The following is a 14,760-nucleotide window of genomic DNA, read 5'->3' on the forward strand; positions in this document are numbered from 1 at the left end:
GTAGTTCCTGCATGCATCTTTCTTTAGCAAATATGTTCTATTTAAAAAAGCAGCATGTTATGCTTATTTTGAGAGCTATTCCCATTTTCACTAAATATGAGTTCATACTATTCAAGTTAATTAAAAAACACCATTTAGCTTATTTCTTATATCTAAAATTCACAATTATAACTAACAAATAATTACATAGATATACTATATAACATATATCAACATCACTTAGTTTGTATTTGAAATAATCAATCTATATACTAAAAAAAGAAAAACATTACCTTTATAACAAAAAATGAGTGAAACTTTAATGGAATTTTTCACCAGCAGAAATATAGTGAATCTAAAAGCATTCAAAATTTTCTGAAGCAAGATTTTTTTTTTTCAATTGCTTGTCAGCATCACATATTTGTCAGAAATAATGAATAAACTTGACAAAAAATCTTGCTTTAGAAAATATACAAATATTACAATACATATACAAAATATACTAACTTTAAATATTAATTTAATTAGTACCAGATTTAAGAAAAAAATCATTCAAAATTATAAATTGTTTTATTTATTTTACTTGAGTTCTCTCTCTTTTTTGTTGTTGTTGATTACAGATGTAAATGTTTATGGGTAGAGCTTCTTTATGATATACGCGAAATTGATTAGTTTTTAGGCCCAAACCTAAAAAGCATTCCGGGTCGGGTAAACGAGCCAAATCTAAACGCTGGTTCTTTTCTTCTCCTTCTTCTTCCTCTCGCTCTTGCGGCGCCTTCTCTCTCCCAAACTCGCAGGTAACAAAGCTTCCTTCAATTTCTCCTTTTTCAGATCAATCAATTTCCTTCTCTGGTTCCCTTTCCTGACGCAAGTTTCCTCCTTTGGTTTTTGTCGATCTCTAAGCTCAGACAGAGATTCGAATGACCTAATTGTATCCCGTCTTATCGAGACTTTACACAGATTCTTCTGGGATTTTATCTTACACAGTCGTTATCTACTTGTTGCGTCCAATTGATTTCTCTGAATCAGAAACCCTAATTTCGTGGGTCTTGTGCAGTCTCTAAAGTTTGCACACTCTCTCAGAATCGAGCCAAGGTTTCGTCTAGAAATTAGGGTTTCTTAGTTTTTTCATGGTGGAGGATATATTTTAGGCCGATTTGAGGGCTTTCCATCAGTTTTAAACGGAGGAAGTGACGAAAAAGCATCAATCGAGAGCAATTAAGGCGTGAAATTAGGGTTTCTGAAGTATATGTATGGCTTCGGAGCCTGTTAACGGAGGAGAAGGTATCGATGGAGCTAGAGAGAAGCAAATCATCAAAGTTTATAAGAGGAAAGGCAAAGGTCAAAGAAAACAGTCATCTTTCTTTGCCCTTGAGGCTGCCATCGAGAAACCTGAGGGGCTATTAGAAAACGAGAATGATAACAATGATGTGAGTCCTGCCGAAACTCTAGCTCCAGAGTTTGAGGATCCTATAGTTGTGGTGAAGAATTCTATCGAAGAGGCTGCTCTTGGGACTAATTCTCATGGAGACAAAAACTTAACTGAAGCGCCTTCTGAAAACCTGCCTGGTGATGATTCAGACAAAGTCATTGACAAGCCTCTTGTCGAAGCATTTTCTCAAGCTCAACCACAGGATGATGCCAGTTTGGCCGCTATGGACAAGTCTGAAGAAGTACCTTCTCAGATCCCCAAAGCTCAAGATGATGTCAATACAGTGGTTGTTGATGAAAACTCTATCAAGGAACCTCCTAAAAGCCTTGCCCAAGAAGATGTTACCACTGTGATTGTTGACAAGAACCCTATCGAAGCACCTTCTCAAACCCTATCCCTGGAAGATGGTGATACTCTTGTTGTTGACAAGAATCCCATTGAAGTGTCTTCTGAGGAAGATGTCCACGTGATAGATGCAGATAATCTAATAAAAGAAGCTCATCCTGAAAACTTTGTGGAAAGAGATACCACTGATGCCCAACAGCCCGCTGGGCTTACCTCTGATTCTGCTCATGCTACTGCTGCTGGAAGCATGCCAATGGAGGAGGACGCAGATGGACGTATTAGGATACATGTAGCCTCCACAACGAAGCAACAGAAAGAGGAGATCAGGAAGAAGCTTGAAGATCAGCTTAACGTAGTCAGAGGAATGGTAAAGAAGATAGAGGATAAAGAGGGCGAGATTGGTGCATATAACGATTCTCGTGTTTTGATTAACACTGGTATTAATAATGGAGGAGGGAGGATTCTGTCAGGGTTTGCATCAGCTGGACTTCCTCGTGAGGTCATTAGAGCACCAAGGCCTGTAAATCAACTAAGTATATCAGTGTTGGAGAATACTCAGGGAGTCAATGAGCATGTGGAAAAGGAGAAAAGAACACCCAAGGCAAATCAGTTTTATAGAAATTCAGAGTTTTTACTTGGTGACAAGTTACCACCTGCAGAGAGTAACAAGAAATCAAAATCGAGTTCAAAGAAGCAAGGAGGGGACGTTGGGCATGGTTTTGGTGCAGGGACTAAAGTTTTCAAGAATTGCAGTGCTCTGCTTGAAAGGCTGATGAAGCATAAGCATGGTTGGGTGTTCAATGCTCCAGTAGACGTGAAGGGTCTAGGTTTACTTGATTATTACACCATTATCGAGCACCCTATGGATTTGGGAACTATCAAGTCTGCGTTAATGAAGAATTTGTACAAGTCACCAAGAGAATTTGCAGAGGATGTTAGACTTACTTTCCACAATGCTATGACTTACAACCCAGAAGGACAAGATGTCCATCTCATGGCGGTTACGCTATTACAGATCTTTGAGGAAAGATGGGCTGTAATAGAGGCAGATTATAATCGTGAAATGAGATTTGTCACTGGTTATGAAATGAACCTTCCAACTCCTACAATGAGGTCTAGACTGGGTCCTACAATGCCACCACCACCTATCAATGTGAGGAATACGATAGACCGGGCAGACTGGAGTAATCGCCAACCAACTACAACACCTGGAAGAACACCGACCAGTGCAACACCTTCTGGAAGGACACCTGCTCTGAAGAAGCCAAAGGCAAACGAACCAAATAAAAGAGATATGACGTATGAGGAGAAGCAGAAGCTTAGTGGCCATTTGCAGAACTTGCCTCCAGATAAACTAGATGCAATTGTACAAATCGTTAACAAGAGGAATACTGCGGTGAAGCTACGGGATGAAGAAATTGAAGTTGATATTGATAGTGTTGATCCAGAGACCCTGTGGGAGTTGGACAGATTTGTAACCAACTATAAAAAGGGCTTGAGCAAGAAAAAGAGAAAAGCTGAGCTAGCTATTCAAGCTAGAGCAGAAGCCGAGAGGAATAGCCAACAACAGATGGTATTTGCACCTCTCCCGATAATTTTACTCCTCTTTTTACTAAAATTATATGCTCATCTTTGTTGTTTTTTTCCTTAATTGCAGGCTCCAGCACCAGCGGCACATGAGTTTTCTAGAGAGGGTGGCAACACAGGTAATTTTGCCTGTTCCTTTTATGAATTACTTCCCTCTTTATGGTGAGAACAACTTACGAATAATAACTCTTACTGCAGCTAAAAAGACACTACCTACGCCATTACCTTCTCAAGTGGAGAAGCAAAACAATGAGACAAGCAGATCAAGTAGTTCAAGCAGCTCTTCCAGTTCCAGCTCGTCTAGTGGTACATGCGTCTCTCTGAGTTATCTAACATTATATCTGATACATATTGCTTTTGTGATTTTTGTTATCTAAACCCCTCTGTGTTGGGCGTGCAGATTCAGACAGCGACAGCTCTTCATCATCTGGATCAGATCAGACCTAGAGGCTAGTGTACAAGAAGAGGGTTGGTGTTGACAAATATGTAAGGTAATCTCTATCATCCACTTTTAACCTAATAAGCATATGTGTTAATTGAATCATTTACAACAGCATCTACATTATCTCTATGTTGGCATGGTTCTAATACTTTGTCTTGTTCATATCGGGTCTATATTGTTATATATTCTGATAGTTGTTACTTTCTTAAACCATATGGTACCAATGTCTGATGGTTTATGGTGGAAACACAGGGCGGTGAAGGTAGAGTAGAAGAGGATATGGGAAGTGAAAGAAGGAAGGATGATGACGTACAGGCTTGAGGCAAGAGAAATAGTAGAGGAGTGGGATGGAATGGAAGGAAAAAGATTGTGTATCATATTCATATCACTGTTAGAGTAAAAAAAGAAAAATCTATTATTCTTAGTTTTTGTTTGACTTAGGAGGATTATGCGTCTGTCTCTACTTTTAGATGTAACCGTAGGGGTTGGGTTTGATCTCTCACTTTGTATATCTCTCTTTGCCTCTCTGGTCTATTTAGCGGTTTAGTTGGTTGATGACTGTTTCATCATTTAGTGGTTAGTTAGGGTGCTTTTGAATCAAAGATTCTGGATTCTTGAAAACTTGTAGTACTGTATGCTTTGTGAGTTTGTGACCCCTTTAGCTTTGTTTTTCTTCTTGCGTCCTTGCTCCTGTTTAACTCATTCTTCTATCTTTTGTGATCCTCGATTCGATCTAGCACTGTATTGTTGGGGAAAATTACACCCAAGGAAAAGAAAGTAAAATCAAACATGTAAGTTCTTTGAGGGATTTATCTGTATAATCAAATAATATAATGGGGTTTAAGTAACACTTGAAATTGTTTAAGGTGTATTTTAGTAAAAATGTAAAGTTTGGTTTTTGATATTGCAATTTTGGCAAAGATTAAGCAATGTGTGGAAGCAAGTGCAGTGAAGCAGCATTCTTCAGTTTGGAGGTAGAGAAGAAGAATGTTGATTCATCATCTTCGTCCTTTTTCAACTGCTTCTCTGTCTCCTCGTTCTCTCACCATTTCCACTGCTCTCTCTTCTTCTTCGACGAAGCAACAACACAAGCTTTGGTCTGGTCTCGAAAACTGGAGAAAGAGTCCTGTCAACGACCTCCGTCTCTGGGGTCCTACTGGTCCTCTCCTTCCTTCTTCTTCTGACTCCATCTCCGCCGACTTCTACGGTCTCGTCTCAGCTGCATCTTCTCTCGCTGATCTCGGAGCACTCGTTCTCTCAACCTCCGATCCTCTCTCCAAATCTCATATCTCCCATTTAGCTTTCTCTCGTTGGCGCCGTGAGAATCTCCCTGTTGGCTCAATCTCTCATCTTCCTTCTTCTCCAGCTCGTCCTCCCAAACCTCTCCTCGTACGTGTTCCTCCTCTCTTTTTTCTCTCAATCTGATTTGATCAAATTAGCTAAATTTGTTTGTATTGTTGCAGGTTGCGACCAACCAAGTCCCAAATCCGAAAGACTCAAACCTTCCTCTCAATGCTCATATGCTTCATAATCTAGCTCATGTTGAGCTTAATGCTATTGATTTGGCTTGGGATACTGTTGCTCGTTTCTCTCCTTTCTTCGACCTTTTGGGTCACAACTTCTTTGATGACTTTGCTCATGTTGCTGATGATGAGAGTCGCCATTTCTTGTGGTGTTCCCAGAGACTCGCTGAGCTTGGTTTCAAGTCTGTTATATTTTTAAAGTTTCAAACTTTTGATTACTATTTGTTTCAGGACAACCATTAAACTCTTACCCTCTTCTTCTTCAAGGTATGGAGATATACCGGCTAATAATTTGCTCATGAGGGAATGCGAGAAAACTTCCAACAATGTCGCTGCTCGCTTGGCTTGTATCCCTCTTGTTCAGGTACTGCCCCACTTATCTGATATGGATGATACCACAAATGAGACACCAGTTTGTTTTAATAGCATTATTCATACCAATTTAGTTATACAGGAGGCTAGAGGACTTGATGCTGGACCTAGGTTGGTCAAACGGCTGACAGGATTTGGAGATAACAGGACTTCGAAAATCGTGGCGAAGATCGCTGAGGAGGAAGTTGCACATGTAGCTGTTGGTGTAGACTGGTTTCTCTCTGTGTGTCAAAAGATGAACCGTGCTCCTTCCCCTACATTTAAAGGCATACCCAAGTCTTTTTTTTCATGCTTCTATATCTCATCTTTTACCCGCTCGTTTTATACAAATATCATAAATATGTTTTCAACCATATGTGCTGTGCAGATCTGATCAAAGAGTATGGTGTCGAGTTAAGGGGCCCTTTCAACCACTCAGCTCGGGAGGTAGCTGGCATTCCGCGAGATTGGTAAGGAATATCATCCCACCAAGTTACACTCTTTCAAGAACTGGCTCTATATCAACATTTCAAGTTAGCGTAACAGATTAAATGGGCTTATTCCATATATCTTTAGGTATGATCCATCATGTGGCACGGAAGTGGATAAAGGCGATAACGAACAGGGTGACAAGGAGCAACTCTCTGCAGTATGTTTCTTCTTTGTTCATGTATCATAGCTATGCTTCGTGGAGGAGGCAAATTCTTGCTGAAGATTATCTTAATGTATGATTTTTGTCACATCACAACAGGTTTACGATAGGCTCACTCACATTATCTCAATGGAGAGTGAGAATTCAAGTCTTGAAAAGCCTGCCAAATGAAATGATGCAGTCAGAGTCTTGATTTGATGGCGTTATAACTGATGAATGAGTGTCAGGCGTAATTTCTTGGGCTCTGGAAGTACAAATTAATGTTCTCATACAAAATAGTTGAAACCTAACGTTAGCTTATACTTTTTCTCTCTTAGTGAGGCTTCTGTTTATGGTAATTTTATGTTTTTGCTCCTTGTGCATGACTATAATAGTGGAGTTGATCTAGGCGACCAATTTATCTCATGGAATTGCTCTCATTCAAGATACTTTGTTGTTTTGTTCAATGAATTTCAATTTGTTCTTTGTCCAAGTACACAAATAGTGAACTTGTCACTTTCTATTTGCTTGTCTTGTTGATCTTGGATTGCATTTTTATAGACGTGAGATTCGGTTCCCAGATTCTTTGTTCTTCTAAATGAATTTTTTTTTGTGTACAAACATATTGTGCAGAATCTTATATAAGTTTTTGTAACTAATCTGTATTTAGCTCTTGTAGTTGGTTACTAGTTGAGGAGTCGTCATTGTCATCAGCATCAACATCATCATCATGATCTCTCCTGTGGACATCCAGCTTCCATGTCCCATCATCCATTTGAAGCATCCCTTTGTTTGCCAGACACCTCCAGGTACTTGGCACTAAGTACTCGTCCTTTAGAGCATCCAATCCTTTATTGACCAACGAAATATCCCGGCCAATCTCCAGCTTGAATACCCCGTCTGTATCTTGCATCCCTGCCATGCCGTGCAGGTATATCTCCAGGTTATGGTAGTTCCTGAAGTTCAGAGACCGTTTCAGGTATGTTGAGTTCAAAGTATTGATCTCTAACACCTCGCCAATTTCTGAGTACAGTAAGAGTGGATAATGTGGTGCGACATCTGGAACATTTACTATTCTTAGAATGTTTAGTGGTTGGAGTGAGTCGACTACGTTTTTGAAGTTATGGTCTCCAATCCGAGGACTCCCGAAAGCAAAAACTGTGATAGGAACTTGCTTTTTTTGAAGATTTATATTGATATTATTCTTTTTGCCATAGACAAGATCTGCAGCTGATAGAACTGACATAACTGCGCCCAAGCTATGGCCTGTGAAGGTGATGCTTATTTCTTCATCCTTGTAAAGTTCTAGCAACCTCTTGAGCTCTCCTTGTACCTAAAACCAAAACCAAGACACGATGCCATTAGGAGAAAGAAGGAGAAATGGAAGTAGTGTTGTTGACGTTGTAATGGGTCGCCCCGCCACGTTTTGAGCTCAACCCATTTCGGCCTTGATAACTTGAACCTGTCACTGAAGTGAATGCGATGATAAAAGAGAAAGGTGAGGACCTGTTCTTGTGCACTAGTCGTGTCATAAGGTGAGCGAGAATCAGAAGCGGTATAGATGTCGAGCCAGCCACTTCCAATACGAGGGTTATCTTTGGGGTCAGTTACTGGGAAAACCGAGATAGCTGGCTCAAGCGGAAAATCGAAATCATTAGCCCATTCATATGGCTGTAGAGTTCCTCTCCATGCAACAACAATGTCTCTCCTCCCTAACATCGCTTTTCCCTGGTCTGTAGCAACCGCAATGTAACCCATCCAGTTAGTCTGCACGCGAGATGCATCCTTTGACAAAGACTTTACGATGAAAGAGATTGGTAACTTTATGGAAGCTGTTGCGTAGATGTACTTAGTCACTTTGTACCTGAAAATCTATCATGGGTAAGCTTACATCGTCGAATCAAAGATGAAACATTGTGGGAGTATGGTACCTGAAAGGGTTGGCTTTAAGGAAGCCGGTTCGAGCTAACAGTCGGTTCTTGGAGTAATAACAATCACCGGCGTATCTGGACTTACGGTCCCAGTTAAAGGCATCGTAACCAACCTGAGACATCTCGCCGTAGTGAATGATGTAGCGGCGAAGATCCGGGTCAAGTGGATCAAGCAGGCCTTTCCATTTGTTTTGGCCACTTAGCACCTTCCATCTCTTTGGTATGCCCTCCACCATGTTTGCCTTTGTTTTTTTTTCACAAACCTTTTTCTTCTTGTTCTTGATGTTTGGAGAGTAACATTGCTCCTTGTGTGAAAGAATTGGATAATGCGTGAAGGAAATGGTCCTTAATGTATGGCCCTTCACATAAATAGTGCCGGTTTAAGTTTATTTTAAGTGTACGTTTATTACAAATTTGTAGGATTCACATCACTTTTTTTAACGGTTAATCAACGCTTAAAACATGTACTATTGTTAGTTACATCGAAATTAAATTAATTAAAGACTATTTCCTCTATAGCCTGTCTAATTTTATTCGGCTAAACCAAACCGGAAACATCTATCCAGAACCGAAGCAGGGGCTTATACTTAGCGACCAGCGTTGTTAAGGTGCAATTGAGTACTTGACCGGTGAGTTTCAATGTATTCATGTTCTCTGCTCTGCCTCATTCTTGAAGATTCCATTATCTTTCATCAATGGTTTGGAACCTGAAACTAAATTTCTCAAAAAGAGTTGTCACCATCAAGTAAGACTGGTTCGCTCGCCAGAGCATGTTGTCTAATATCTGGATCTTTCCTGCAAACAGAATCAGCCACCCCTTATGACCATTGTCTTCATTTTCCGACATTCCTCTCTGTAGATAAACCTTTCTGGCACTGCTTCAGAATCATCTGAACATTCTTTTGCAAAATCAGACAGTCATGATTCAGGAGTTTTTGAACATGGGGACTTGTGACCTCGGAAAGCTCTTCTTCTCATCTGTAATGGACTGATTAGACCGCCTCAGAGAAGTTAACAGGTTATAAAGATCCGCATGACAAAGCAAGCATCATCCTTGGTTCAGTTTTCTAGCTGAACAATACCCATGGCTTCTTTCCATATTCATGATTTCTTTTCAAAGCATATTCATGTAATAATTAGAAGGGGAGGCAATGGTTTTCCATAAACGAAAGAGGCTTCAGCAAGCAAGTCTTGAACCACATCTGAACAAAGTTTCTCAACAGGGTTTCTGACTGTAATGAACTTGATCCTAAACAAATTTTGCAGTATCAGAAACCAAGAGTTAACAAACTAGAAACATCATAGTACGAATTACATGTGCTACTATAAAGTATGAAGTACCTGGAAGCCTCAAATTTCTCCAGCACATGTTTTTCCATAGCTCAAGAAACTGAATCTTCTTGGGTCAAAAATTTGTATTTATTTAGAAATGACAAAGAAAGAAGGACTCAAGAATTGTCAACACCAAAGTTTACAATGGAAGGATCAACAATCTTCAGAGAAAGCCAATCAGCACCAGTTTTACAACGAGTACCTTTACCTGCAAAATGTCAAAAGAAGAGAAAATTTCAGTTTTCAAGACCAAAAAAAAAATGACTTCTGGAGAAACAGGCATAACATAAACACATATGTCAGTTGACTAAAACAAACTAAATTATACGACTCTCTTAAACTTACGTTTCTGCATATTGTTAAGGATGGGACAGGAGGAAACTTGTCCCACTGGAACTGCAACAAAACACAAAACCTGTGACCAAGAAAGCAGTACAGGACTGAAGCTTATATACCAGAAACCAAACTCATTTCCCAAACTCCAACTTTTAAACAAACAAAAATGCTGAATGTACTTCGAAATTCTAACCTGACCCTTGCCGTTTTGATTTGCTTTGTCTTGATAGCTTCAAAGCTATGTTCCGTCGATTCCTCTGTGTATGACCCACACAAAACCCTGAAGCAGCGGTTCGAGAAGTGGCTTAAAACCCACAGCAAATTATATGGAGGAAGGGATGAGTGGATGCTACGGTTTGGGATATATCAGTCTAACGTCCAGTTGATTGACTACATCAACTCCCTCCACTTGCCCTTTAAGCTAACGGATAATAGATTTGCAGATATGACCAATTCTGAGTTTAAGGCCCATTTTCTCGGGTTGAACACGTCTTCCTTGAGGTTACACAAGAAGCAGAGACCAGTTTGTGACCCAGCAGGCAATGTCCCGGACGCTGTGGACTGGAGGACTCAAGGTGCTGTGACTCCTATCAGAAATCAAGGAAAATGCGGTATGAAATTATGTTTTTACATAATTCATTCTAAACATAAAACCTTGCAAACATTCATTATTCAACTGATGACATTCTGATTGCGTTTTGTTTTTCTTGTTGCAGGAGGTTGCTGGGCATTCTCTGCAGTAGCAGCTATTGAAGGCATCAACAAGATTAAAACAGGGAATTTAGTGTCTCTCTCAGAACAACAACTCATAGATTGTGATGTCGGCACTTACAACAAAGGCTGTAGTGGCGGATTAATGGAAACAGCATTTGAATTCATCAAAACCAATGGTGGACTCGCCACGGAGACCGACTACCCATACACAGGCATAGAGGGTACCTGCGACCAAGAAAAATCCAAAAATAAGGTAGTTACGATACAAGGATACCAAAAGGTAGCCCAAAACGAGGCGAGCCTACAAATCGCTGCAGCTCAACAGCCAGTATCAGTTGGAATCGATGCTGGTGGGTTTATCTTTCAGCTCTACTCCTCCGGTGTTTTCACAAATTACTGTGGAACAAATCTCAACCATGGAGTGACTGTTGTTGGATATGGAGTAGAAGGCGATCAAAAGTACTGGATCGTAAAGAATTCATGGGGAACTGGCTGGGGTGAAGAAGGCTACATACGGATGGAGCGTGGTGTAAGTGAAGACACGGGTAAATGTGGTATTGCTATGATGGCAAGCTATCCCTTGCAGTGAGTCCATGAATCTCCATAAGCGTTAGAACCTTTTCCTTTTGGATAACAATGCTCTCTGTATGACTATCTGCAATAGCGCAGCTAAAATAATTACGATTGTAAAATAAAGTACTAGAGATAATTGAGAGGCAGGTTATCGTTAACAGGATTCTAAAGTCAAGATGCGATTATAAGAGAAACATGTGTTTTCTATAATACCTGCCTAAGCACATGAGGCTCGCTTGAACGATTGGTACTTTCTCCTAGAAGCATCCTGTTTGATAACTTGCTTCTTATAAACCGTAGGTATGGCATTGGGTCTAGTGATATTGAACAAACACAAGGATCTCAAGGTAAAAGATAATGCTCACAACCTAAGATAGAAGCTAATTATGACGACTGAAACAAGTGACAAGATAAAACATCCACGTAAGTCCACAAAAAAAATCATCATCAGCTTCCAATTATACCATCACATTTTGGCCACACTATTACATGCTCACTCGACACTTCAAATATAGGTATACAGCATATAGGGACAAACGGATCATTGCTATAAAAAAAATATATGTTTAATCAGAAACAACAAAAATGTTCCCAAGTTCGGGTTGTGAGTTTCATTCCAGGATCGTAACTGCAGCTATTCTTACAAAATCTTAACACTTATCTGAGAAATACCTAAGACCTCAGTTCAGAAACCCTTTGTCTAACAGTACAAGCAAGCTTCCATTCACCGATGTTAATCAGACGCTCAACCACTTTTTGCCTAACCTTGATATACGGTATGAACCCTCTATCAGTCATTCTCATCACCACCTTCCCTGCCAAAATGTATTCCCTAACCTCCAGGCAACCCTCGACTACTACCTCATAACTCTCAAACTCCACAGGGTAATCCCGACTTTCTACAAACTCGATCATCTCAATGGCTTTCCAAATTTCCCTGTTGGCTCTGAGAGCTGCTGCTACTTTTGTCAGCATCCCTTTCCGTGGAGAGATCCCAGCTTTGCTCACCATCTCTTTGACAATCTTCACCACATCAGTAGTCTTTCTAGCCAAACACAATGAATTAATCACCGCCCCATAACTTTCCACATCAGGAATACAGCCAGCTGCACTCATTTCCTCAACAACTTTAATCGCCTCATCCAACTTATCAACAGCACAGAGAGAGGACACTAAGTAATTGCAGGTTCCAGTATCAGGACTGTATCCAATCAATTTCATCTCATTAATAATATCTGCAACAGACTGGGATCCTCGTCGCCGTTCAAGCCAAGCATCAGAGAGAAGGAGATGAGTCTGAGGGTTAGGTAGACAGCCAGAACGAAGAGTGCGTTGGAGGATTGCGAAAGACAAAGGAAGAGGATCGGAACTCTGAAGGCAATAAGTAAGAAGACTGGAGTAGACAATCTTGGGCAGTGAACGAGGTCTCACAGGAACAAAACTTTGGAGGATTTCGTCAATGACTCTGATTCTATGATGACGTTGGAAAGCAGAGAGAAAAGAAAACAACGTTGAGTTTTGGTAAGGCTCTTTGAGTGAAACAACAAGTTCGGGGATTCTAAGATACTCCTTTGTTTCAACAGCACATTTTATCGCCTTTTCAACCGCTTCAAAGGACGAGATTGACCGGAAAAACGGAATGCAGACATCAAAGGACCGAGAATAAGCAAGAGGTTTTCGCAGATGCGTCAAGCGAATTGCCATTTCCTATTCTCAGAGACCTGATCAACTATAATAAAGTCATTAACTTGGCATCTGAAAAAGCTTCTCCTCCTGTAGTAAACCTGGAACGTAAACAGAAAGTAACACCTGGAATCATTCAACGCTCTTAACTAATGTCGATGATGTTCAATTAACCCCTTAAAAGGTTCTTATTTTAGTGGCAAAAATATATTTTCTGCAAACCGGGAGTTTGGGGAAATCATATAAAGTCATACCTGAATGCGTTTAAGACAGGTTCAAGCTAATCCCAGGAGGAATAATCCGGTAATGGGAGAGTGAGCTGGGAAGAACGAGATTTTGCTTCACAGAGGAATATCATCGAACGACTGGACGGCAAGATGTGAAGAACTCAAATGAATAGACGATGACTTGAGGTTTAGTAAATCGGATCAAAGTGAGTAATACGAAACACCCATGAGCTTTGATCGAATACGTTTGTTCACAGATTTGATATGTAGCAGAATGGTGTGATTAGGAAAGAAGGAATCTTGCGTTTTGATTCTATCAGCCTCTGTTGGGCTTTGAGGTTTTAAAACCTAACCGGATATATTCAAAGGGTTTACGTTTAACCGGAATTTGGTCGGTTCAGCCACAAAAATTTCAGATTTGGACCTAGGAATAGTTAACAAATTTTAATCCTATAAAATTCAGGAGACGTGTGAAAAAAATGTCAAATGTAAATATGTAACATGCACCAATTAGTAATTACAGAACTCTGTTTTTGGTCTAACACCATTGATTTGTCCATTACATTATGCATACAAAAAGAAAAACCTAGGTCTACATAGTTCAGAGTGAAAAAAAAACTTTGATCTAATCTTCAAATTTCATAGCCAATTCCAAATTATAGCGTATACTTAATTATGTGATTTTACTTTCGCAAGATGGCCGTAAAATATGACTGAATTACCGCACAAGGTTTTACTCCCGAAGATACACCACGAATTGCAAGAAACAATTAAAAATTATAGTTACTTAGATATAAACATTATAATTACTTTTTTTTTTTTTTTTTCCGTCAAACATTATAGTTACTTAGAGTGGGAGATAGTGTTGTTTGAAACCATTATTAATCACTGCATAACATTGTTGCCTTTGATCGTGCTTTAGATTTTCCCAACCACCTTGCACATTCCTTGATGCATATCCACCGTTGACAATCTCCCGATTCACACCAACACCATTGTTGTTAACACTAAACCCTCCTGATCCACTCGAATTCGTCATCGCTAATCCGTTCTTGTTGTTACTATTATTGTTAAATACGCGTTGATTATTATCCCAACCAATGAGAGGCTGGTTATGAACCAAGCTTTTGTATAACTTGAGCTCTTCACAAATCCTCCTATACTCTCCATAGGAGCCAAGGACCGGATCTTTCTGTCTCCATAGAGCTTCCCATGTTAAAGAATCAGAGAGCTTGGTACGGTCCTCTTCACGTACCGTCCGTACCATTTTTTGTACGTTACTGACACCGAAGACCTTGTGCACGGCCTGAAACTCTTTAGTCTTGCGGGCTGGGAAATACGGCGATAAGATACATTCGTTGTTGCATTTCTTCCTTTGATGTTTGCATGAAGCACAAGCTTGATGCGACGATGAGTTATTGGAGATGTTACTGGTGATGCTGGTGTTGTTAGAGTTCCTTTGCATCATGTCATGTCCCTAGTAACGGAAACTTGAAATTTTAATACAAATATAAATGTTAGGGATCGATAAGGTTTGAAGCATCGATATATATAAAATTTCCACACACCGTATGTATATTCACAATTGACAAGGAAATAAGAAGGAAACAGATATATAACTCAGAGAAGAACAAAGTTTTGAACATAATGTCAAGAAGGGTCATATACAAACCT

The 14,760-nt window shown here is 39.9% G+C and overlaps 6 protein-coding genes and 1 long non-coding RNA gene across 13 annotated transcripts; 3 read left to right on the plus strand and 4 right to left on the minus strand.

Moving 5' to 3' along the window:
* The first annotated feature begins 569 nt into the window (after positions 1-569).
* On the plus strand, positions 570-4,663 carry GTE4 (global transcription factor group E4). 4 transcript variants are annotated; one of them, NM_001331622.1, is made up of 6 exons: positions 570-776; positions 888-3,329; positions 3,414-3,462; positions 3,542-3,649; positions 3,744-3,834; positions 4,038-4,663. In NM_001331622.1, the coding sequence occupies exons 2-5, from the start codon at positions 1,233-1,235 to the stop codon at positions 3,788-3,790; spliced, it is 2,301 nt and encodes a 766-aa protein (NP_001318932.1). In that variant the 5' UTR covers positions 570-776; positions 888-1,232; the 3' UTR covers positions 3,791-3,834; positions 4,038-4,663. The 4 variants fall into 4 exon arrangements, with proteins under 4 accessions (NP_001318932.1, NP_001184922.1, NP_849601.1 ...); NM_001197993.2 differs by having other exon boundaries at positions 1,037-3,329; positions 4,038-4,506; NM_100505.3 differs by having other exon boundaries at positions 667-776; positions 883-3,329; positions 4,038-4,548.
* A 38-nt stretch (positions 4,664-4,701) lies between these two features.
* Positions 4,702-6,902, plus strand: AT1G06240 (diiron containing four-helix bundle family ferritin protein, putative (Protein of unknown function DUF455)). The gene is made up of 7 exons (NM_100506.5): positions 4,702-5,174; positions 5,249-5,490; positions 5,576-5,672; positions 5,763-5,946; positions 6,048-6,129; positions 6,236-6,308; positions 6,411-6,902. The coding sequence occupies exons 1-7, from the start codon at positions 4,773-4,775 to the stop codon at positions 6,480-6,482; spliced, it is 1,152 nt and encodes a 383-aa protein (NP_172114.2). The 5' UTR covers positions 4,702-4,772; the 3' UTR covers positions 6,483-6,902.
* On the minus strand, positions 6,782-8,502 carry AT1G06250 (alpha/beta-Hydrolases superfamily protein; the record flags this gene model as incomplete). 2 transcript variants are annotated; one of them, NM_100507.2, is made up of 3 exons in its annotated part: positions 6,782-7,623; positions 7,797-8,154; positions 8,222-8,502. In NM_100507.2, 3 exons carry the CDS (start codon positions 8,455-8,457, stop codon positions 6,946-6,948), a joined length of 1,272 nt encoding a protein of 423 aa, NP_172115.1. In that variant the 3' UTR covers positions 6,782-6,945. The 2 variants fall into 2 exon arrangements, with proteins under 2 accessions (NP_172115.1, NP_001322795.1); NM_001331623.1 differs by lacking the exon at positions 8,222-8,502 and having other exon boundaries at positions 7,797-8,048.
* A 47-nt stretch (positions 8,503-8,549) lies between these two features.
* AT1G06265 lies at positions 8,550-11,268 on the minus strand. Of its 3 annotated transcripts, NR_139048.1 has the most exons (6): positions 10,909-11,268; positions 10,722-10,828; positions 10,083-10,635; positions 9,899-9,968; positions 9,563-9,761; positions 8,550-9,470 (listed from the first exon to the last, which is right to left on the minus strand). It is a non-coding gene; the product is annotated as an other RNA (long non-coding RNA). The 3 variants fall into 3 exon arrangements; NR_139049.1 differs by lacking the exons at positions 9,899-9,968; positions 10,083-10,635; positions 10,722-10,828; positions 10,909-11,268 and having other exon boundaries at positions 8,615-9,470; positions 9,563-9,885; NR_139050.1 differs by lacking the exons at positions 8,550-9,470; positions 9,563-9,761; positions 9,899-9,968; positions 10,722-10,828; positions 10,909-11,268 and having other exon boundaries at positions 10,051-10,564.
* AT1G06260 (Cysteine proteinases superfamily protein) lies at positions 10,037-11,192 on the plus strand (the record flags this gene model as incomplete). The annotated part of the gene is made up of 2 exons (NM_100508.2): positions 10,037-10,500; positions 10,606-11,192. Exons 1-2 carry the CDS (start codon positions 10,056-10,058, stop codon positions 11,190-11,192), a joined length of 1,032 nt encoding a protein of 343 aa, NP_563764.1. The 5' UTR covers positions 10,037-10,055.
* Positions 11,269-11,597: 329 nt separating the features above from the next.
* Positions 11,598-13,367, minus strand: AT1G06270 (Pentatricopeptide repeat (PPR) superfamily protein). The gene is made up of 2 exons (NM_100509.5): positions 13,114-13,367; positions 11,598-12,960 (listed from the first exon to the last, which is right to left on the minus strand). The coding sequence occupies exon 2, from the start codon at positions 12,878-12,880 to the stop codon at positions 11,849-11,851; it is 1,032 nt and encodes a 343-aa protein (NP_563765.1). The 5' UTR covers positions 12,881-12,960; positions 13,114-13,367; the 3' UTR covers positions 11,598-11,848.
* A 546-nt stretch (positions 13,368-13,913) lies between these two features.
* On the minus strand, positions 13,914-14,556 carry LBD2 (LOB domain-containing protein 2). Its single transcript, NM_100510.4, has one exon. The coding sequence runs from the start codon at positions 14,552-14,554 to the stop codon at positions 13,934-13,936; it is 621 nt and encodes a 206-aa protein (NP_172118.1). The 5' UTR covers positions 14,555-14,556; the 3' UTR covers positions 13,914-13,933.
* Between the last annotated feature and the right edge of the window lie 204 nt (positions 14,557-14,760).

Source organism: Arabidopsis thaliana (assembly GCF_000001735.4).
Source record: "Arabidopsis thaliana chromosome 1 sequence".
NCBI classification, from domain to species: Eukaryota; Viridiplantae; Streptophyta; class Magnoliopsida; order Brassicales; family Brassicaceae; genus Arabidopsis; species Arabidopsis thaliana.